The 23,979-nt window shown below is 30.3% G+C and overlaps 1 protein-coding gene across 2 annotated transcripts in view; it reads right to left on the bottom strand.

The window, feature by feature from the left end:
- Window positions 1-3,890: 3,890 nt before the first annotated feature.
- The window catches only part of LOC118196954 (SH2/SH3 adapter protein dreadlocks-like), a 41,315-nt gene continuing 21,226 nt past the window's right edge, over window positions 3,891-23,979 (bottom strand). Inside the window, exons 3-4 of one of the 2 annotated variants that reach the window (XR_015038649.1) lie at window positions 5,777-22,447; window positions 3,891-5,598 (exon numbers count right to left, since the gene is read on the bottom strand). Coding sequence is in view for 1 of the 2 variants with exons in the window: in XM_035368423.2 (XP_035224314.1) it covers window positions 22,244-22,447 (204 nt within the window). In the remaining variant the exon portion in view is untranslated. Of the gene's footprint in view, window positions 22,448-23,979 lie in introns of both variants that reach the window. The other variant, XM_035368423.2, reaches the window with a different exon arrangement.

Raw genomic sequence — 23,979 nt, 5'->3', positions numbered from 1 at the left:
GGAAACTGCGAGTCTTTGGCTCCTTAAATGCGGTTCTCGTCGTAGCAAATGAGTTTTTTTATTTGAAGTATCATTCTAAAAACTTGAAACTAAAGTCATTATGATATAATTTCTTAATAAATAATTTCAGTTTTAAACTATATATATGGCAATTCTAAACATTTCTGCGACATCGTTACGATAATACCTTTAAAACCGATGAGAGATATCAGGCTAGCAGAAAATACAAGTACATCAGTAACACATTGCATTAATATTGGTTGTTTGGTTTGATTATGGCAAAGCATACTAAGGATATCTGCCTAAGAAAGGGATGACTTCGTGAAGAACTTTTAAGGGAAACTAGCTTGACACATGTGGAAAATCACAAAAGTGCCCATACAGTCAGCCCATTAGTTTGGAATCGAACCACCACGTTAAGTGAGTTTACAGCTCTGCCACTCGTGGGTCCTACATTGAAGTAACGTCACATTTCTTACTGAATGGTATTACAAATATGTACTAGAAGAAACATAACATATCTGATTATCAGTTTGCTTTTAAATGAATTAAAAGGATCCTGGAGACTGGTTGGTTGAGTAAATGAGAGCAAGTACTTTTGAGCCAAACCCCTGCTACGTTATCAGCTTATTTTAGACAACTTTCTTATATCGAATTATAATTTCTCGATAGAGCTACCTGTTTTAGAGTTAACAGTAAACAAAATTTGAATAGTTATGCTTTTCATATTACTGTGTTATTCATTCTTCACTGAAATAAAGTTTTTTACATTAAAGTCCACTGCATGTTCTTTTTCAGTTTATTCTTGTTAAAATCAGTTTGTAATTATAATCGGAAAAAAACTTTGGTCTGAAAAAAGAATGTTCAGTACGATAAACAAATGTTTGAAATTTGAATGTTGTACAAATACTTTCCTGAATGCAGTGCAAGAGCAATCATAATTCTTTATTAATATTTTCACTAAATAACATTGTAAGGATCCTAAGTTTTACTAACGTTTATTTTATTTTAAAACTGTACTATCACTTCTTATTTTCTACTTCCGGCCAAAACTAAATGCTTTAACTTGTTTATGCAAATTGTCTTGCTAACGCCAAGTTACCGAGAGTTAGGGAGAGAGCAGGAGATTTAGGAAGCAAGCCGCTTACCACTGCAGTTTTACGAGTTTTCACTAGGTTGCTGGTTGTATTTAAGGCCAGAGGTTTAGCCCTCTTGATATTTGAAAACGTATTGTAGTTTCAGTAGCTCGGCATACTACATACCTACCCTTTTAAATAAAGGCCAGTCTTAGTGCTAGGCATTTGTATACTAATTCAAAGTTAGCTTTTAGTTAGTAGTTTTATATTCTTACGTTCAGACCACAAGTGGTTGGTCTCTGTATCCCGAAGTTCAGGAGTACTTGTAAAAAAGTATAGAAAATAAAAGGTTTCGTATACCCTTCCTGCTTGTGTCATCCGTCACACACAAATCTTGAACATGGCTCAAGTAAGCTCCCTGTTCCTATTCAGGTCACATCATGTTTCCAAAGCAAATCAAGAGAAACACAAGTCCTGACAACATTATTATTTATAAAATGCGATATCCTGGTATTTTTGGTAAATCAATATCATGGCTCACTTGGTAAACCTACTTGCTGCTCTTTCGTTTTCTTGAATTCTAACATTCGGCTCCTACTGACATGAAAATTTCGCAAATGAAATTCTGTACCTTCTTGTGCATACTTTTACTGCTGCAATGTGATATTTATGGATGATAATACCCTCCCACATAGAGCTCAAGTGGTGCGGAGTTATCTGGTTAGTGAAATCATTTCACATCTGCCATGGCCTGCTAGATCACTTTACCTGAATCCCATACAGCATGTGTGGGACATGTTGGGACAGTGGATTGTAGGTTGCAGTGTGCCGTCAGGCACCCTCCATGGGCTCGAAATGCATTACTACAGGAATGGGTGCTCTGCCACAACAAGAAATGAACGACACTATTGGCAGCTTGCCCTGCCATTGTCGAGCATGAATTTCAACTAGAGGATATCATATCCATTATTAGCGTAAAGGTTCCACTGCACATGCTTCTGGCACATTTGGTCTTTTGTGATGTGATGGTCATAATGGATGTGTCTTTGCTTTATTGTTTGCAATGCGGAAATGGTTTTTTGCATATCCATTAAATAGTTTTTGTTTTATTCCGAGTTTTGCCTTTGTTGCTTATTTTTTGAGTAGAAGAGAATTTTTTACACTAATTGCCTTCACAGTAGTCCAAAACTGTCAAGGACAAAGATTTTAAGAAGTCTTCATTATTCTAACTAAAACTTAAAATAAATTAATAAGCACATTTATTACTTTTTAAACTGCTCATCGTGTTAAGTATATATATATATATGTAAGATTTCATACGATAGCTGCTTTAAAAAATAAATGCCAACCTTAATATTAACATTTCTAGATTTGGTGCTCGCACCCCCCTAAATTCATCTGTTCTCCCAAATTCTTGATCTTTTTATGTTATGTAACACTACTGGAAAAGGGCAACAAAAACTAATATTAACCAATCACAGATTAGCTCTACTTATACCTCAAACTTGGTATAAATACTCTAGCACAATAAACTACATCAGACTTCTTCCCTTCCCTAACTGCTGCTTTGTCAACATCACGTTCACTTTACCTTTGCCTTTGTCATTTCTTGTTAAAAGACAATGTACATAGAAATTTATCATATTTAATTATCATTAAATAAGTGTCTGCCCAATAATTTGGGTATGTGTGAAAATAAAGACTGGTGATTTGTCAAAATTCAGTTTTGCTGCCTTCATCTATATCGCTTAACCACAGCCATGACATACATCAAGAGCTGTTAAGAGTTCCAGCATTGGACTGCACATTCCAAACCATGACATATATATAATTTGAAAGATAGACATGTTAAACTACAAGGAATAGCAACACCTATGAGAATTGGAAATACGTGTAGCTACAGAGATTCTAAAGATTTCACGTCATGTGGAATGGCAACACCTTAACATATTTTCAAGCTACTTATCAATACACTGGTCATCAAAATTAAAGGATAATGACAGAAATAAAATGCAACTGATACTCGGTGAAATATTATTAATAGAAATCCGTACAAAAACATTAGTTAACATAAATTATCCACAAAATATTGAAATCAACACCAAATTTATGGAAAAATTAAGTCCTCTCTTGCAGGAAAAATTTTTCTTTTATAAGGTGTATGGTCACCTAGGACAGATATGCATAGCATACATCTTGATAGCATAGGCTTTACCAAAGTGTTGATCAAGTTTTGAGGACTTGTACATCACTCTTCTAAATGTGCACCTTTCAACTCTTGGAGAATCCGGAGAGTAAGGAGATACTCTGAAATTCATTGCCATACGGTAACCCACACATGCTCAATCGGTTCAAGTTGGGGAAGTAAGGTGGCCAGTCCATTCGAGCGACATCTTCTATCAGCAAGCATTCTGGAACCACATATGCTCGATGAGGCTGAGCATTGTAATCCATCAGAAAAAACTCTGGACCAAAACACCTCTAAATGGTCTAAACTGCCATTCCAATACCTCATCCACATACCTCCAAAAAGGTTACAGAGCCTCCTTTAACCTTCCAGCGGGCGCGCCTTCTGCACCAACAAGAAAGGTCGCGTGTATTTCTTATATACGCTATTATAAAAAATAAATTTTCCAGAGCAAATATATTAAAATTAGCTTGTAAATAGTTAAATGTTAATAAGTACAATTGAGTTAAACAATATTAACTTTAAATTAAGGAAAATAAAATAAATATAAAGCAAAAAAACAATATAAAATGGACTAAAGACTTATCAAACTAACTTGAAAGTAAAACAAAATTAAACTGCCAATATTTCAATTGAACTTTTATATTTTTAATCAGTAAGTGAAAAAACACATTAAATATTACATAACAAATCAATTTCATAGTCACTTCATTGCATCGGTGCAGTCTGAACAAATATGTTTACAGTGCTCTAGACAAATGAATTTTAAACAAATCTCACAGCTGAACCTCGTAATTCCAGTATGCTTGTCATTTTGGCAGGGTCTGCATCTTTTTTTTCCTGAAGTCATTTCTTCAACAATAGCTAATTCTGCTTTTCGTTTCAACAATTTAAATTTCAGCTCACTTTGAAGAGAGGGATTCTTCTTTCAACGTTTTCCTTCACAAGAGCATTTGATAGCTTTCGCAGCTATTATCTTCTAAGTAATTTTTCACTATTATTCGTTGAATGAATTATGTAGCTGTTGATTGCTGCTATATTCTGCATAGAGAAGAAAACTACAAGAGTCTACACCTCCTTTGGTACGATTGTAAAATGTGATAATCTCAGGCTTTTTTTGGTATTGGGTATTTTCATCTATTGCTACGTCATCATGAAGATTTGAAATCAATATGACGTTTCTATAACGTTTGGGTACATAGGAGAGAAGTGTCATATTTTTTCTAAATCCAAAAAGACTCGTATTGGGTTCTCGAGTTTTCGCCAGCTTGAACTGATCAGGAATTTGAGGTTTATTGTTTTTCAAAGTACCTACAAATGACAATTTTTTTCATCTATTTCTCGTACTAACTCAAAACTTGAAAACCAGTTGTCTGCGGTTACATTTCTTCTTACATCTTGTGGTTTGTTGCTTACGTAAAAAGACAATCTGGCTGCGCTCCAGCATAAATGTCCATATTGTATGTGTAAAACATACGAGCGTCTACCATGGCATAAATTTGTATGCCATATTTGTTCAGTTTTTTTGGGAATGTATTGAATGACACCACATCTTCCTCAAAATCCTTCTAATTTCTCATCGGTTGTGACATTCTCTCCAAGTGAATAGCACTTCTGGCAATTAGAGACAAACTTTTCAAAAATGTTTCTTATTGGAGCCAAGCGGTCGACTTCTCTTCGTTCTGCTCTGGTGTTTATGTCATCAAACCGTAAAGCTCTTAGTAAAAACAAAAATCTCTTCAAGTTCATTACTACTTTAAATTCCTCCTTCTCCACAGTTCCTCAAGATTCCAGAACTGTTACCATGATAAATACCAGCTAAGTAAAGTAAGCCCCAAAAAAGCTTATTTCTGCCCATTCGTTTCTCTGCTGTCCCTTATACGAGAATAATTAGACTTCACAGAAGAAATAAACTTATTCATATCTTCAGCAATGATTTCTATCAAACTATCAGTAAAGAAGCATTTCCATATATCCAAAATATCTGTTAGATATTTAGCTTCACCGATGACTCCAGAAACATGAACACATATGTTACGAGGCGCTCGTTTAGTTTTCTTTTTATGCCATGTCCAAGAATCGATGACTTTTCTGTTTTATGAACTATATACATTTCGGAAGAATTATCATCATTATTTCCCTCTTCAGAATTGCCCTCTGCACTTATCTCCGATTCTGAATCACCATTTTCTGAAATTCGCTCTTCTTCATCTGTAATGCTTTCATCTAAAATAATGTCCTCATCGTCATCACTGTCACATAAAAGCATATTTTTTATAATCTCAAGATCCTTCGGATCATTCATGTCGAGTATTTTACTTTTATTCGCCATAACTGAAAAGAAAAGAACAAAAATATCGTACATGGTCGCGCGTATGTGACCCATACAGTGCTTCTATTTTATCATTAAAAGTAATTATGCACACAAATTATACAAAATTATAAGATTTAGATGCAAAAGAATAAAGATTTTCTATAATAAAAAGGGAAATTAGATATATCAAAAACTTACTTCAACGGTCGCGCATATTTCTGGAATACAAATAGTAAATCTGCAGACTCGCATTAACCCCTCGAAATCCAGCAGATGACTGAAAGAAGGGCGAACGAAGAGGAGAGAATAGCCAAGAACACGCGGTCATAGCGCCTTCTGGTCTACAAAAAAAAATGCGAAATTAAAATCTAGTGTATGTCACACATACGCGCGCCCGCTGGAAGGTTAAAGATATGCAGCCATATGATTCCTCCCCAAACCCTGGTCTCAAAAATGGGATATTTTACAAACAAGGGAAAGGAAGTTGCATGTCCCTTAATATCTCCAGATCAACACACATCTAGAATCAATGTTCAGACTATATCTGGACTCATCAGTAAAGAATACTCAGGCCCAGTCATCTTGGGTGCATTGAGCATGACGATGGCACCAGACTAAACAGCCCCTCTGGAAGCTGGACTGAGTGGGACACAAACCATTGTTTTTCTTGCATACATTCTAACCTTCTCAAGCCTCCGTGCAGTAATAGAATGACTAGTTCGAGCTCCTGTGGCAGCCAGAAGGTCTAAAACCAAGTCCCTTGTAGTCACTTTGGGGTTTTTCAAGCCAAAAATGAGAGAAAAATATTGTCTGATGCATTTGTTGCTCTTGGTCAACCTTGACCAGGCTGTCTTTGAGGGATATTCAAATCTTGAGCAACCTCCATTTGAGTTTGACCTCTCTCGATTCTACCAATTATCAGCAGTTTTGACTTTCACTTAAATGATGCTTTTGGTCCATAACTACTGAACAGTGATCACTCTCGGAAACCACATTCAATTTAAACAATACTACAGACCAGAATTCCAACATGTGTCCACTGCACACCACATTGTAATTCACTAAATTTTTTGTACTTTCAGTGCTAACTTATACAAGGAAGTGCAATTCTGTGTTCAACTGCATTTAATTAACATAAATAATTACAGCACTGGGGACTGGTTGCAATATTAACTTAGGGAGCATATTTTTTTCTCATTATACTTTACTTTTGATAACCAGTGTACAGTGGAAGTGATATATAATCAGATAAGCATGAAAAATGCACACTTACATAGACGTTTCCAATATAAGGAGACTTTTTCCTTGCTGTGGTGAAGAATGTATATGAAAATCAGCTGAAATATCTTTTATGGAATGTCAGTGATAAATTTTTGATTTGGTTCAGTATTTTGCATGAAATTCATAATACTCTACTTGTTAAAGCATGATATTGATAACCCAGTTTCACTGGCACTAAACTGACAGTATTTCAAGTACGCATAGCAGTTTGGAGGTCCACATAATATTAAGTACAATATGAAGCAACTGGCACAATATTTACATTGTTTTAAATACACTGGTCTGTGTTTTCTAGGAATTATAAATGACATACAAATGTATTAAACTACATATACATAAAAAATAGACTAAAAAACTACTATATTTTTTTATAAATACATGTTTAATGAAGACACGGTATTCTTAAAAAGGAGAATATTTTTTCAATATAATCACATACCAAACAAATACTTCCAATAGAGTTAGTAAAACTGGCAGCATTTTTTTTAACCTTTCGGACTAACATGTTTACTCTACAGTATAAACATTCAATGCTAATGCATACATAATAGCAGTTAAGTATACAGATTTACCTGACTAGCTTATGAACAATAAATATGCAAAATAGGTAAATAAATAACTGATATAATACTATCATGACAAGTAAAATCAGTAGCAAAAAATATACAAAACATTTTGAAACTACATACATTTTAAAGCAGCTGTCTTATCATTTAAATACTTATAAATGAAATATATATTTTTGACTGAACCAAAGAGACTAGTTTTTTTGTAAAAATATTCAAGAACAAAATTCTTCCAATAGATTCACACTAAAGGCAAGTGGGGGGGGGGATATTACATTTTAATCTGTGTAAAAAAACTTAAGAAAATTATACAAATTTAATACCTTTTTAAAATAAAGGATAACTTTTTAAAATAAAGGATACAAGACAGATATAGCACATTCCAGATTTTCAGGTTTTTCAATAAATTACAAACTGTAGATTTGATGCAAAAATACTAAAATATAGAATATTTAGGATAAAAATATGTACAGAAAAAAACACAGCAAAGCAAATATTAAATGGTGTCTTGAATAAGTGCTTGTAGTCACACAATTCTTTATCTCACACATTTAAATAAATAAAATTAACACAAAATGATAAATTCCTGATGACTTTTCATCTTTTTGAAGAAAGATAAAATTATTTCAGCAGAGCAATTTGTAATAAATAAATTTCTACAAAGAAGCTGTTACACTGATGAGTACTTTTTACTTCAAATATAAATTATGCAATGCATTAAAAATACTAAATTTAATACAGTCATCCCTTCTGCCTTCTTTAACAAAAGCAATTTCTTAAATATTAAATAAACTTAATTAACTTAAATTCAATTTAAAATAAAAATAAATAATAAAGATACACCCCGGCATCTAAATCAGTAAATTTGCACTCATCACAATGATATTTTAGACAACTTTAGGTATATTACACTTCTGTTACAAATTTTTTATTCACAATAAATGACAACATGCATCAACAAACATGCTTAATTATACATTAATTCAGCCAGTTTCAAATAAACATTAGCTGATAAATTTATGAAAACATACATAATGAAATCATTTCATATGCAAGCAAAAAATTAAGCTACATTTTCATTTATTTCTTTTGAAGTGCATTTACATCATCTTATCAGCATATGATTTTACACGGCATCCAAATAAATATTCCTTCTACGACCAATATTGTGTAAAATAATAACTTTCTAGTTTCACAATAATGATGTAATCAGTATTGAAGCATAGCACTAACATGTTAACACATCAATCTTTCAAAAGCTGAAATTTAACTCTCTCATTCAGATGATGCTTTCAAAAATTAATACCTAATAATATTTCTAAGTGATTTTAACTGTAAATATTATTTGCTCCCAATAAATATATCTAAATTTTTAATAAATTTCCACTTACTATCAGAAAATTGTACTACTTTTGTCAATCTCAACTGTTTTTGGCACTGAAACTGCAACTCATGAGCTGGGGGGAAAAAAAAAATGCAACCCAGCTGAAATGCAGTCTGTCTTAACTGACAACATAAAAACTTTCCCTCTTCTAGAAATATTTCTTCAAATTAATATCTAAGTTAAACAATTCATTCTGTAATTTGAAAAATGGACAGTCTAAACTTTTAAAGTATGTTAATTTAAAAAATAAATAAAAAATATTAGAAAGACAGTCTAAACTTTTAAAGTATGTTAATTTAAAAAATAAATAAAAAATATTAGAAAAATGTACAAGTTCCACCAATTTTTAGAAATGCATATATAACACTGTGGTAACACATTTTTAGCCAATTAAACATGCCAGCAGATACCATAAAGACAACATACTTGTATGAATAAATCACTCAAAATTCTTTAAGTTGAAAATAGTAAATGATAAAAAGCATATCTATGCTTGCTGGTTACAGGAGTTTGATAGAGGCAACACTGCAGTCCTAGCATGGCCCAACATTCGTCAAACAAATGGGAAGGATATAGTTGATGACAGCATATGCCATCACTGACTTTGGACATTCAGAAATGGAGTAAGAAGCTATAAAGATTAATACATTCTGGACTATTATCAGTAGTTTCTGACCAAATTCTGGACAAAGGCATATTAATTGGCTCCACATTTAACTATTGACTAATTACTGGAAATGTTATCCATACGCAGAATAACAGCTGAAAATGAATGCATGCACTTCGATTTACCAGGATAGATCAGCGGGTTCCACATCAGCACACTAAAAAGCAATGGCAGGTGAGAATCAGTATCCATGTTTCTTTGCTTTTTCATCTTTGGAATGAATGGATGTTAAAGAAATGGACACTTTACCATAATGTAAAACAACAATGGATTGTGCACTGTACAGCAGAGCCTGCTCCATCTCAAAGAGGTTTTGTAACATACGAAGGAAATAATCCATTGGGTATTTCTTCAAAGTAACTGAGACCTTAATGCTACTGCTATGCATTGCCAGGATTTGGCCATTTTGAAATAAAAACTGGTGCATCAGTGGCCAGCACTTATTAATGCTACAAACTTACATACTATTTATAAAGGCATAATCTTTTAGCAAGCTATTGCCAGACCTCACACTGACTTAATCACTCAGAAAAATTTACTTGACCTTGGTTTACTCTTTTGGACTGTTATCTTTTTTTATTGTTACAGAATTCCTCGGCTCTTTAACTCCCTTGGAATTTATTGGCAAGACATGAAAACAGCATTAATATTTCTTGTTTTAAATGAATAGATTCTTATCAAAAAGGAAGGAATTAATCTACTGCAAGGCACGTGAAGAGAGATAACATTAAATAATAGCAATTGCATGTATACACAGATTTACATTCTTTTATTTAAGTTTCTTTTTTACCTGAAAAAAGGGGTAGAGCTTTTTCACATAACAGATATATTGTTTCCAAAGTTTTAATAGAATGAAATATGTAAATAGTTTTAAAAAGGCTGTTTCTGAAATTTGTAGCACATCTGAAATTTCCAATACCTCACATATATGTGCAGTAAGATAGTTATTATTATTAAAAAGGTGGCAACATTCACTTGATTTACTCTTAAAATTCAGAAATATATATCTAACTATAATACTTTCTGAAAATTTATTATATTAACTGTTAATGATAAAATTTTAGCATCTATTTAACATTCTTCTACATTCATCACATTAAGCTAATTTTGAAAAAGCTTAAGGAATAGACATGCAAACACAAATGTTGCATAATTTTAGTAATTTGAACCACACATGAAAGTAGACACTTAACAAAACAAGTTAAATAACTGGTTTGCAAGTTGAAATATAAAATACTTTAAATAATTTGATAAGTACACAATTTTAAATTCTAATATAAAAAATCTTGATACAAAATGTACATTAATTTGAATACTTATTTTTAAACAATTAAAAAGATCTACTTTATGCCTTCTTACTTGAAAGAAACAAAATGAGTCCTTTCAAACCTAAAACGAGTCCACATTAAAAACGTAAATTCTTTTATAAAGAATACGGTAATTCTTAGTAAAAGATGCCTCTCAATAAAATATACAGTGAATTTTCTTAATATTTTGTTGCACTGTGTTAAAATTTTCAGGAAAACTTCCAAAATTTTGAACCATATTTCTCCATTGCCGACTTCCATGGAAAAAAACAATAATAGAATTTCAAGTTATGACAGATGATCCTTTCTCCATTGTAATAATGCTTTCAATGTACATGCACAGATATATCTTACTTTCCATTTTCTAATACAGATAAAAAATTCCATAAAAATATTTCATTATTAAACAATGTAAAGATTTTCATTGTCATATCTTACATATTATTAATTAAATACAAATGAACCTGCAACTAAACTGTTTATTTAGTAATCATGAGATTTCCATATTGAAATGACATATTTTATCTTCAATTTAGAAGGGAAAAGTAAAAAAGCAGCAATTATCTCTAATTATTTGAGCTTGTTACAAAGTTAATTCTTAAACACTCTACTTTCTTTCTGGAAATGAAAATGATGTAGAGTTTAAAGTTTTCTAATACCTCTGATAGATGCTAGAAATTTTTCCAGTTAGATATTAGTAAAAAAAAAAAAAAATTGAGTGAGGGAATTACAAACAGTTGGACATTCTTCTAGCTATCCTTATCTCAAATAATGGCATCAAGAAAATCTTCCAATGTGCAAAACCTTTGGCAGAAGACATGTTTAAATTATAAGGTACATATTAAGAACCACAAAGAGGTTTTAGTTAAAGCTTGGAATTCTTCACTACCGATTTTAATTGCAGAAAGGTTACAATTTAAATTACAAATATAACAGAAATGTCAAATATTATACAGGCATAGAGGGAAAAAGGAAAATTAAAGGATACACTAAAATTTAAAATGCATAACAATAACTGCACATGAGCATAACACATAACTTAAAATGACATACTTCTTAAAATTGGCATGACAAATGAAATGAGTCAATGGAAAGAGTAAAAGTTTGTAAAGAAATTTCATTTTAAAATATTCAACTTCCAAATAGTATCAACTGTCTGATAAACATGATGCATTTAAAAATCGTTTACCAGCTGCCCATATCCAGAACACAATTCTCTGTTTAGAACATAGTACCTTCTTAGACAGTACTTTTCTTCTTCTGGTAAATAATGATAAACGTGTTTTGTGGTAGCATTAAAAGCACAGATTACAGCTGCATTCTTAAACCAGTGTCACGTCTACTACCTATTCGCTACAGCATAGTAGAAGAACCATTTCCGCTTCAGGATATTCAATGGGTTAACTTGTGTGAAAACATATGAGGAATGCAGCTTTAGATGAAACATTTTCATCACAATTGCAGAATGTTACACATAGCTAGTCAGGGCATTACCTCCAGTGGAATATATTTTGGCCAGGAACTCCCCAATGGGAAAAGAAGGCTAAAGTTACATCTAAAAAAATTTCTCCTATCCCCCCCATATCATGTGATAACCACATTAACATTGTCATTCTTACTCTTCTACTTCAAAAAGGAATTATATTAAGTTTTTGTTTAGAATCATTTTTCAATAATTTAAAACCTGAACATAATATTCACCTATTTTTCAAAATATGCATACAAAAATCTGAAGTAACAGCCACAGCTTTGTTTCAAAAATTATTTTTTCAACAAAAGCATTTTAGCTATGAAACTGTTTCTCAACTGAGTTTGAATTATAATAATTTCAGTCATAAATACTTCAATTTAGCATCCAAAACTATGGTAAAAGCGATGAAATAAAAGGAGTAACTCAACTGAGAACTGAAGCACATGATCAAAACAAGAAAACTGGATATCTTATTTTCGCAGTTAAGCTGTAACATACTGATAAAAATATAAGAGAGCAGCCATACTCTGCAGGGACTGGCATCAAATTTTTATTTTTTGATGCATACAATTCATGACTTTTCCTTCTCAGATGAATTACCATAAATCAAACTAGAGCAGAAAAGTATACTCTATGGAGTGAAGAATTTTGTAATTTTAAAAACAGCAAAGATTTATCGGGATAAAAATTCAAAGTTTCTTGGTGCACAGGATGACAAATCAATGCGAGTGAAAGGAAATTTAACATGTATGAAAGGATTTACATTTATTGCCCTACATGAGGGTACTATTAGCATTTTACATTTTTAAAATTTCAAGAATTATGTAAATTATTACACAATATAAGTTGAAGACAATGCAACCTATTTTATCAAATAATCATCCTCAGCAGTTAGAAGACTCATTTATTATTCAAATAAAATTCTTGTAATTAGGACTGAAATCTGCTTTATATGGCATGTCACTCTTTATTAGCTCAATACTGAATAGGTATCCAGAAATACATACACTGGCAGCAGAATGATGCTTTAACCAGATAGTTGAATTTTAAAAACTGTTTCAGCAAAATAGCAAATATGCACCCGAATTAAAATTAGACATTTTACAATATAAAAATATCAATTCCATTATGAAGGAAACATACTATTAACATTTACTTTTTACATATATGTTTCAACACAAAATACACAAAAAAGCCATGTTCAGATTATTGCAAAACAGATCTTAAAACATTAAAAAACCTACTCTTATGCTTTCAAAAGTTAATATACTTCACAAATGAAATCACTTTTACATACTACAATTATTCAACGCACACAAATATATACTGCAATCAATCTTAAAATTTAAATTTTTGCGGCACAATATAGTTTACTAATTTGAAGTAATTAACAAAATAAAATCAAACTTACATAAAACAAATAATGTGAACCTCCTCCAATTTCTACAAAACATACACATTTAAAAATATAATAAAGTGAATCATAACACAAAGTAAAAAATATCTTGGCATCATTTTATCACTTTCTTTTAATTAAAAAAATGTTTTAAAATTAAATGTGCATTAGGTATAGAAAAGTAAGGTTGATTTACTTAGTAAGTACACATCACATATAGGATAAAATATGAAATAAACGCAACAGTGTTAGAGAACAAAAAATACAAATTGTTCTTTAGCCCATAAAAGTTTTGTGCATGAAGAAGTGTTCATATTCCACCCCTTTAGAACCAGAATATAACTATACTGAAGCAAAGCTAACCAGAAAATACTAGGAAGTGTACATCCACCTGGCAACACATACCATAAAGATATTTTAGCATGAAGCTTTTTAATTATTATAAATCAGATTAAAAATTAATACATAGAGACAATTTATGATTACAATTTATGATTAATACATAGAGACAATTAAATTTAGAATTTTTTCTCTAATTCATATTTTGATATTAGAACAATATCCAATAATTATTTTAACTTAAACTGAGTCATAATGATTACTTTGTTACAACAACCTTATAAGAAAATTTTTTTTTAGTTCTTGTATAAATCTACTTTTGGAACTTTTTTATTGAGCTACTTTCAACAAGTAACTAATTTTATTTTCCTAATCCATTTGAAATTGAAAAGTATAAAAACTACAGATATGTATGGCATGTGGATTGAATGTTTACCTTCCAGTCTCAAAGAACAGGAAAAGGAAACAGATGATCATAAAACAATAGTATGATACAATGATATAATAATGTTCTCTGAGACGAAATATATGAAAAATGTGAATTAACTATTCTAGCCTGCTTTGTGTTTGTTCTCAAGTTACTTTTGCCCTGATTATACATATTTCTTGCAATTTGTTACCTAAAGTTATAACACTGCACATAAATTTTCATGACATGATTTTAATTAAACATGTATTTCGTATCATGATTTGAGTACAAAAACTGAGTAGTTATTTTGTGCCTGGCAAGATACCATTTTACATATTTTTAAACAAACTGATGGAAGATTATCAAGTTTGACCTTTATTAGAATCCTGAAACTCCCTATATGAGAAAAAGATGAGAAAAACAATGTTCCTTGAATGTAAATGACTGATCATGCATTCAGTGAAGCTCTAGTTGTTTAGGTACCTCCACATGATGCAATTCAGGAATAAACCATGCATTTTTTATACAACAAATATTAACTACTTTCATTTACAAATTCACCATAAATCATAATACTTTCAAGGCCAAAAAAATCTTCATTTTGTAACAATAATTAAGTTTGAATCTCTCTGGCACACCATTGATCAAGCAATTTACAAACACAAAACACTGAATTCTATTCCCACAACTGAACTAGGTGGCTGCATCATTTAATGTAGATATAAATCAGATACCCCAGCCTTCTTATACAAAAGCATTTTACCCTTTAGACAGACAGTTCAAGTTAATCTTATCCAATCTAAATCTGGCTGCATGATATATATCTCATGATCTCAGTAACACATGGTTTCATCACATTTTTAATACTTTTCTTGATTAACGAATTTTTAAGAGATTGCAGGTTTATCATGTATTTGAGCATTATATGTATAGTATGCATCTTTATTTCAGTTTTGTGCTTTTTAAGAACCATTTATCCCCATAATCCGTCACAACTTATGAATGCACTGAAGACTGAATTTTAGCTCAAAACAGGTTTCAACTGAATATCAGACTGCATATTAAACAGTAAGCAATTTCATACTGGCACCAAAAGTTTTCTTTGTGGCATGATAATCAACATCAATAAGATTTATGTACATTCATATTGAGAATACTTTTTTTTAACTTTGCATTATTACCACCACTTGCTGCTTCGGTTAGCATGCAATTGGATTAGGTTTTGAACTGATTTTTACATTATATTTATTCATATCGAGAACAAGTAATAATTTCTATTTTAAGAAGTCACTTTTTCATTTAAATAATAAAAGATAACCAGGAAAATGATTGCAAAATTATTTTGAAAAAAATGTGCAGACAGCGTTTTAGGGAATTTTATATCATATTCTGAGATTATATTCTGAGACACTATTAAAAAAAAAAAAAACAGATTTTTAAAACAAATTTTGCATTTCCTAGAGAATGATAAGGAAACCTTGACTGTATGAATTATTACATTGTCATTTATCATGATTTACTAAAACATTTTAGTTTGAACTATATACACTATGAAATTCCTTATTTATTTCAATATGCATACATACATAATATAAAATTTTTATTAATTTTTTAAAACTCCATTACCTCTGTTTACTTATTTCTTCCCCTTTCAGTCACTATCCTACCTTCTGCTGTTTACTTTGTATGTTACACTTTGATTCTATTTATATAATGTCTGCTACAATACTACTTACATAAGACTGACAAATAACAGTTGAAATTCTATCCAATCATGCTTTACTATATAATTTTAAAATTAATGATATCAACAACATAAGATAATTACTTCTTAAAATTATAACAAACTTAAAAAAAAAAAAAAAAAAAAAGCCTAAAAGAAGATGCTAGTAGGATAAATTCTGCTATTGAAGTCAAATTAAAAGCAGAGAGAGTTTTCAAGGGCAAATGTTCTATATATATATAACATGAAATGATATTTTTATGACAGAAAACAGTGCTTAAAACCCAATGCTGGAGATTTTATGTACAATAACTGCTATAAAACATTATTAATGGTTTCCACATAAAAAAAATAATAACCAGTCACATCATCCATTATTACAAAATGTCTTCTGCATACTTGTGCTGGGCATTCACTTTACGTAATCATCTGAAGTGAATCCTTACACATTACTTCAGTTTGCATAAAATAAAAAAACAGCAATTCTCAATCATGTTTATTTCTTCAATCCCTTTTCGCTTGTCATGATACTAATTATAGAGTAAAACTAACAGTTTGAAACAGCCAATAATGTTTTATGACTTAAATTTTTAAACTAACAGTATCAATGTCATGACAGCTCCTTCATCAAAAGTATTAATTAAACACAAATAAAAACCAATTTCTACAGTCAGCTTCTTTTCTGCTTTTTACTCCAGAAATGTGTGTCTAAATGCCAACCTGAAGAATGCCCTGCTGTATACAACTGCTAGTGAATGTCAAAGGTTATGTACTTATTATGCAAGATGTAGCATTAGAAACATCTTAGTATATTGCAAGCTCAATAAGTACCTATAATAATGCTGCAAATGTTTGCAAATTATCAGTTGGATATATTATTCTAAAAATAAAGACAAATTACTATGAAATACATATAATAATTTTAAACAATTATTTTCATTGACGTATTACAGACTGACCTGAAAGATAAAGACCATCTGCTTTGCCAAATTAGTAACACTCTGAGAGCGACGTATTTGTAAGACTATAAGGAAAATAAAGATCATATGCCCTAACGCAATGGCAACACCTTCCAAATTACACAATGATAAATGTACGATGCTATAATGCAACATAAACCAGTCAAAAAATTTTTTGAAAGAGTCTACTAATGCAGTCTCTTTAATATCAAAGCACACGTGCATGCCATGATTATGAACTAGCCAATTTCTTTCTCATTATCTAAATGATGAAACTGCTGCACTAAATCAACTAAGCATTGATATGTTATTTTTGGCTACATTATTTCAAAGGAAGAGTTCTCAAATCACATGAATTTTCTCTCAACAAATTTTAAAATGAAGTATTCCTGATATACATGTAAATGCAGAATGATATAATTTACAAAAATACCATCAATACATTAACAGTCACCTTCACTTTGCAATTATTTTAAATAAACAACTAAAACAAAAACCACCTCATGAATAAAAACCCGAAAACGAAAAACTCATTCAAAAAATGAAAGAGAAAAGATCTCAAAAGGGACATAGAATACCATAGGTGTAAACCTTGAAATATGAAAAACTGAGAAGTTCACCCATCAGAAACCTGGAGTTGCCAAAAGGCTTCATGTTGCAACATTTTAAAATATCTCAAAATTAATTTAAATTCGCTTTATAGCATGATTCAATTTATTCAACTATTTATGATGATTCGGAAATGAAGTATATTGATATTTAATTACAGATTCAACATTTTATGTTCTTTCACTAATTTTATTTTGACACTTTCTTATACCCTGAGAAAATACTGAATAGGCAAGGAAAGTCTTAAATTACCGGAGTACTTCTAAATATGGTAAAAATAAAATTAGTAATTAATGTACATATTATGATTGTGCAGATAAACTTAGTAATGTATCACATATATTTGTAAGGTACTTTCTCCCTCCTTACCATGTGCCAGAGGCATACCTGAAGCACATCCTACTAGCAATCAGGTATGGACTTTTAATTTTGGAAAGCGCACATATTTTTACTAGCGATCAAGTCTGAACTTTTGAAGCCCAGAAGGGGCACAGCATATTTTTTACATCTCCTGCCTCTAAAAATTAGAAAAATTGCTTTATAGTGGTATTGACTAAAATGTGGTGAATGAAAATTCATCACTACCAGGATTTGGAGACTAGGTACAAAGCTTCCCCCCCAATAAACTTTGTGGAGTACATGGAGATATGAGAAGCTAGAAGGTCTGGATTTCCAATCCCAGTGAAGGCACTGCATATATTTTCATGTTTCCTGTTCCAAAATAGACTTAATTCTAGACACTGATGTAAAGTAAAATTAAATATAAATATTTACTGAGTTGGTTGAATCTTCATATAAAATTCTATAAACATCTTTAGTAGATTAAGAAATTCACATCAAAAAAAGTTTTATGAGAAAAATAATGCTGAGGATCACTAGAGATAGGAGAATGAACTCAAAAATGAAACACGGAACTGTTCAAATTTTATTGCTGAAAAACACTTATTAGTAAAGGTTAAAAATTAAAAACCAGGAGATTCTGCAATTTGTCAAGAAGCCGGAAGATGTGTTGAAAAACTGGGAGAGTTGGCAGCTGTGCCATACCGTCTGATATCTGCATTATGATTTTTTTAAATTTTTGCAGCACATATTTGTATTGAAACATTTAATTAAACAATCAACATTCTAACAACTAGAGAAAACAGAAAATATACTACTTTTAACAAAACTCTTGCAAACTTGTCCCAAACATTCCACCTTCTTCCTTGAGAGAACAAACCCTTTTTTGTTAATAAGGCAAATTCAGTTACTCTGACATTTTTAATGAAAAAAATTATGTGGCTGCCACATATTCTGATCATTCAAGTTCACATTCTTTATTCCTTCATGCAAAAATAGAGATCATGCAGAATAAAATATTATTTTATATTTCTTAAGAATGCATAGAAGTCTATAAATGCACATCTCTTAAACCACTGTGTGCCACTGTCAGGCTGCATTACATGCTGCATAATTTTGTCCACACAACAAATCAAAATAAAACTTGAAATGTTGCATCCTTTGCATAAAAAATTTATTTGGTAAATAAAGTTAAAAATAATTTTGATGAATGAAGAAAATATTGACACTGAAATGTTAAACTTAACTGATATACTGCCAACAAGGTCCACACACATGAATTTCTTCAGTGTTCTGAAAAGATTAAGATGAATTTGCTAATATGATTACACTTGCAAGAATTATGTAATAAAAATGATATGTTTAACAAATAAGAGGAGATGAGGTTTATTAAAAAACAGATTAACAAAAACCCATAAAGAAATATTACCAAAGAAAAAGGATGTTAGAATATTTTCTTCTATATAAGGCCATGTTAATAGCAGTGAGCCTTGGGCATAAAATGTTTTAACACATGAACTGAGTGAACGTCATCATTTATATATTAACTACATTTACATAAAAATGCACTTGGGTGTAAAATTTTATTGACTTTGTTATTAGATATAATTGGTCATATTAACTGTCATAAGCTATTATGTTACTTTAGCAACATGACTTTTCCATACTTAAATATACATTATGCAGGCATTTTAGAATGTCATGATGCAATATTTTGTATAATTTGCAAAGCAAAATGGAAAAACAGAATCCACTTTTTTCAATCATATAAGCTTCTCCAATCCTTGTGTGCACGCGTGCATAAATTTTAATCTATTAAAAGTTGTTACTTTTCTCGGGCCCCCCCCCCAAAAAAAATTATCAATCCACTGCCATGCAATATTTTAAAATTTCAATTACACATATCATATTTAATGTTGCATATTATCTTACCAATCCACTGCCATGCAATATTTTAAAATTTCAATTACAAATATCACTTACATTTAATGTCGCGTATTATGTGATACTTCATTATATTATATATGAAAAATATCACAGCAAAGAAAACTTTTGAAGCACACGTTCTATGTAATAAAAAGGCAGCAGCAGACAAAAACTGTATTTTAGAAACTATCAAGTAACAGAAGTCAATGCTTATTTGAAATAATGTATACATAATATTTGTAAAAGTATCATTACTGTTTTCGCTAATCCTCATTTATGACAAATTTTAAGTACAGCATTAATAGTCAGCCTATGGATGTTTTATATGATACTTCAGAAACAGATTAGCTCCAGCAATCATAAAATGCATTACTAACCAAATTCCCAACAGCACACAGAACTTGATAAGATAAAGAAGAGTAAACACTTTTAATCAATGAAGCTTAAATAACTTCATTAATAAAATAATGTTCTTAAATTCAGAGATTTACATTTAAAAAATATTAGCTGCATTAACAGAAATTTTTTTAAAATATTTAAAAAATCTAACTTTCAGATCATTACCATTTAAATGCATCAATATTTTTCATTAAACGTCTATTTTCATTGTAAAATGAACACATTTTTTAAAATAAAATTCAGTTTATCCACTAGTTTATAATTTAATGTATTTGATCATTTAATAACTTTACAACGTATTATTCTGTAAGCAATATTAATATGCAAAAGGTGCTTTTTATGCTTGGCTGAAATTAGATCAATTTACATACAAGGAATACAATATGTGCTTTTGGCCTTTTTACATTTATATACAAAATTTTAAATGTGAATTAAAATTATATTTCTATGCAATTAGACCATTCCTTCAAAAACAAATATGCATAGTTTCAGGGGGAATAAATAATTAAAATCAGTACATAAAATTTGTAAACACTGAAAAACAGTTTGGGTATTTCAAATCACAGCACTGTAAAGTATGAATTTAAAATTAGAAAAATAAATTTCATCACTTAACATGTAATATATATGCTCTGGTAAGCATAAAACTGAAGTTAAAATTCAAACTTAAAAACAGTAAAACTTCGCTCTTTGATGATCTGATGTTAAATCTGTCAGTATAATGTTAAGATGCCTCTTAAATATACACATGTATTAAGTACATTTCAACACAATTATATAAACATGGTTATAACTCACAGCGTTATACAAAGCCTTTCATATTAAAGTTCTAACTAAATTCCAAATAACACAATTTTAAAGCATTTGATATTATTTTCTCAATGATAAAAATAAACATAAAATTACACACATTGCAGAAATGCAAATTTTGAAGGTAAAAATTCATAACATATAAATAAGAATAAATAAAGGCACAAAACTTTAAAATGTCGTAAAAAAATTACTTTTGGGCACCTATTTTCCTATCTTGTAAAATTTTTTAAAAAATCAGATAAGTTCGAAAAGTAAACAAAAAACTAACATTTAGTGATCCTTTCTTACCAAGCACTTTAATTCAAACTCCATTAATAAGTATATACTTTCTGAGTCAACATGCTCCTTACAAAGTAATATTCACATATTAAAACTATGCCTATTAGTTAAATTTATCATATTGTAGAAAAATTAACTTCTATAATGTTTGGCATTACAACAGTTCATACTTATGCACAATTCCTAATCTTCAGTCTCGCACCATAAATAAAATTTCAGAAATAGCAGTTTTAATGATAATGCAATAGAAAATATTAAATATGGACAACCCGTGATCACACAATAACTTTCTCCATCATAAATATGGTATATTTGGCATATCTGAATTAAAGAGCTGCGAAAGTCGAGTTCAGTAAAAACTTCACTAAAAAACAGCTGCACCAATGCTATGCACATGATGAATAAACTTAGCTGCCAATAAAAAGATAAATACTTTAAAAGTCAACAAAATATAATAAAGCTGATTTAAACCCACATTAATATACCTTTTATGAAATTGTAACTTTTTCTCTTGCATCAACCTTTTTCAATTTAAGAGAATTCACATAATAATATTACTGATTTTATAGATCACTTCAGTAATATATGATCAGTCATTAATAAAAGCATACTTTTATACAAGGTTTTGACTAAAAAAATGAAAAATCCATTTCAACTGAAATAAATTTTTAAAATTAATATCACTTATTTGATATTTTCGCCCAAATTTATGAAATATATATATATATCGAGATAAAAAAAGGAAGCAGTCTTAAAAAAATGTACGAAACAATTACTGAGACTATCAGCCATGGTTTCTCAAAGTGGTTTTCTGAATGGTTTGATAAGATATAACTTTTCACCATCTGGACCAGTATATATTGGAGCTCTCTTGTAGTGCTCTACAAGTTCATCTAAAGAATTAAATCGACGCTGCCCAATACAATAAACACCATCCTCCATGTGAACTCTGAAATGTTTATTTCTAGTTGGAGCTTTCAAGGAAACTGAGAAATCTCCAGCCTAAATTCAAAGTAAAAATTCAATTACTAAAAGGTTAAATATCTGGGTAAAAACATAATTTTAATTACTGTTATGTAATTCTAATATATTCATAAAGCATAAATAAACCAATAGCAATGTTTATTATCAATAAATGGCAAATGTTCTGCTATAATAATTCTTAATTTGATTTCTGAATGTAAATAATACATTCACTTACATTAAAAAGGAAACACAGAACACGTTATGCTTTATTTGGTAGACAAATTATGCATAATGACATCAACCATATCATCACTGCAATGGAATCACTTCTAATAATTTACATACTCTATAGAAACAATTAACGTATACAGAGAAGCTTCTTTTTATTTTAAAAGTATCTTGTTACAATGAGTTTTACCTTTTTTATAGTAAAAAAAAAAAAAGCATCACATAGCGTATTTCTTCAGATATTTCCCTCATTTTCAAATCAATATACCATTTTACATGAAAAACTAATTAGAAAACTATCTTTACAAACAATGGAAGTTGAATGTCACACTTTAAGCACATGTTTGTCTGAGACAATTGAATGAGTATGGCCAGATATATAGGCATCAACACCATCTAGTGGCAAAAAACCAGAGACATATGATGCAATAAATTACTTTCAAAATAATCAATTTAAACAGCATACTTTACCAAAACTAAACTTTCCAAATATTGAATGCACATATTTTTTAATAATTTTATCTGCTCAAATTGTTGCTGATCAAGAGACTGAAAACAGTCTTTTGATTCTCATAACGACTGTTTTTAAATTTTTAATTTAAGACCAGCTTTTATACTTGAGATTAAAAAAATTTAAAAAGGCCCATACTCAAACAAACCAGAAGATCAAAATGAGAAAATTAGGAGAAAAGCCTAATTTTATACTCTATTAAAGGGCAGTCCAGCACATGTCCACAGATCTTGCCTACCAAAGGTATTCTAACAGATCTTTCAATACAGTGAATAGCTACTTTAAATTTATAAGGGGGGGGGAGATTTACAAACAAAAATAGGATTTGCCAAAAAGTAAATCTTCAGAAATAAACTGAACTGGTAGAAAAAACATCGGTGTCATTTTTACTCCTATAAGAAGGGCCAGAATAAGCTACCTATCAATTTTGTAAAATTTCACTAGGTATTATTTTTTCAATGATAAACCCCCTAAAATGCAGAAAATTTTCTCTCACATAAGCATTTAAATTTTAAATGTATAAGACTTCATTATGCATAAAATTTAACACACTGTTAAAAAAAAAATCAAACGGTTACCCGGAAGAAAAGGCAAAATTAACAGCTTCAGTGCCACAGTTTTCTTCATCACATGTTTCAGAAAATGTACTCTAAACTGATTATAAAATTTAAGAAATTCACAAAAATAATTTTTCATTTTCATGATGTAATAAAACTGTTTTTAAAGAACCATCTGGAACCAATATCGAGATTATCTGACAAGTCACAGATGGAACTAAGATACCAAATCTGTCTCCCATATAAAAGAAAGGTTTCATAGATCATTAACA

The sequence above is a fragment of the Stegodyphus dumicola genome, chromosome X1 (genome assembly GCF_044657685.1).
Source record: "Stegodyphus dumicola isolate Sdum_Otavi_A_Nest chromosome X1, ASM4465768v1".
In the NCBI taxonomy this organism is placed as follows: Eukaryota; Metazoa; Arthropoda; class Arachnida; order Araneae; family Eresidae; genus Stegodyphus; species Stegodyphus dumicola.
Note: the sequence above shows the minus strand (reverse complement) of the source record. Positions and strands in the feature narration are given on the sequence as shown.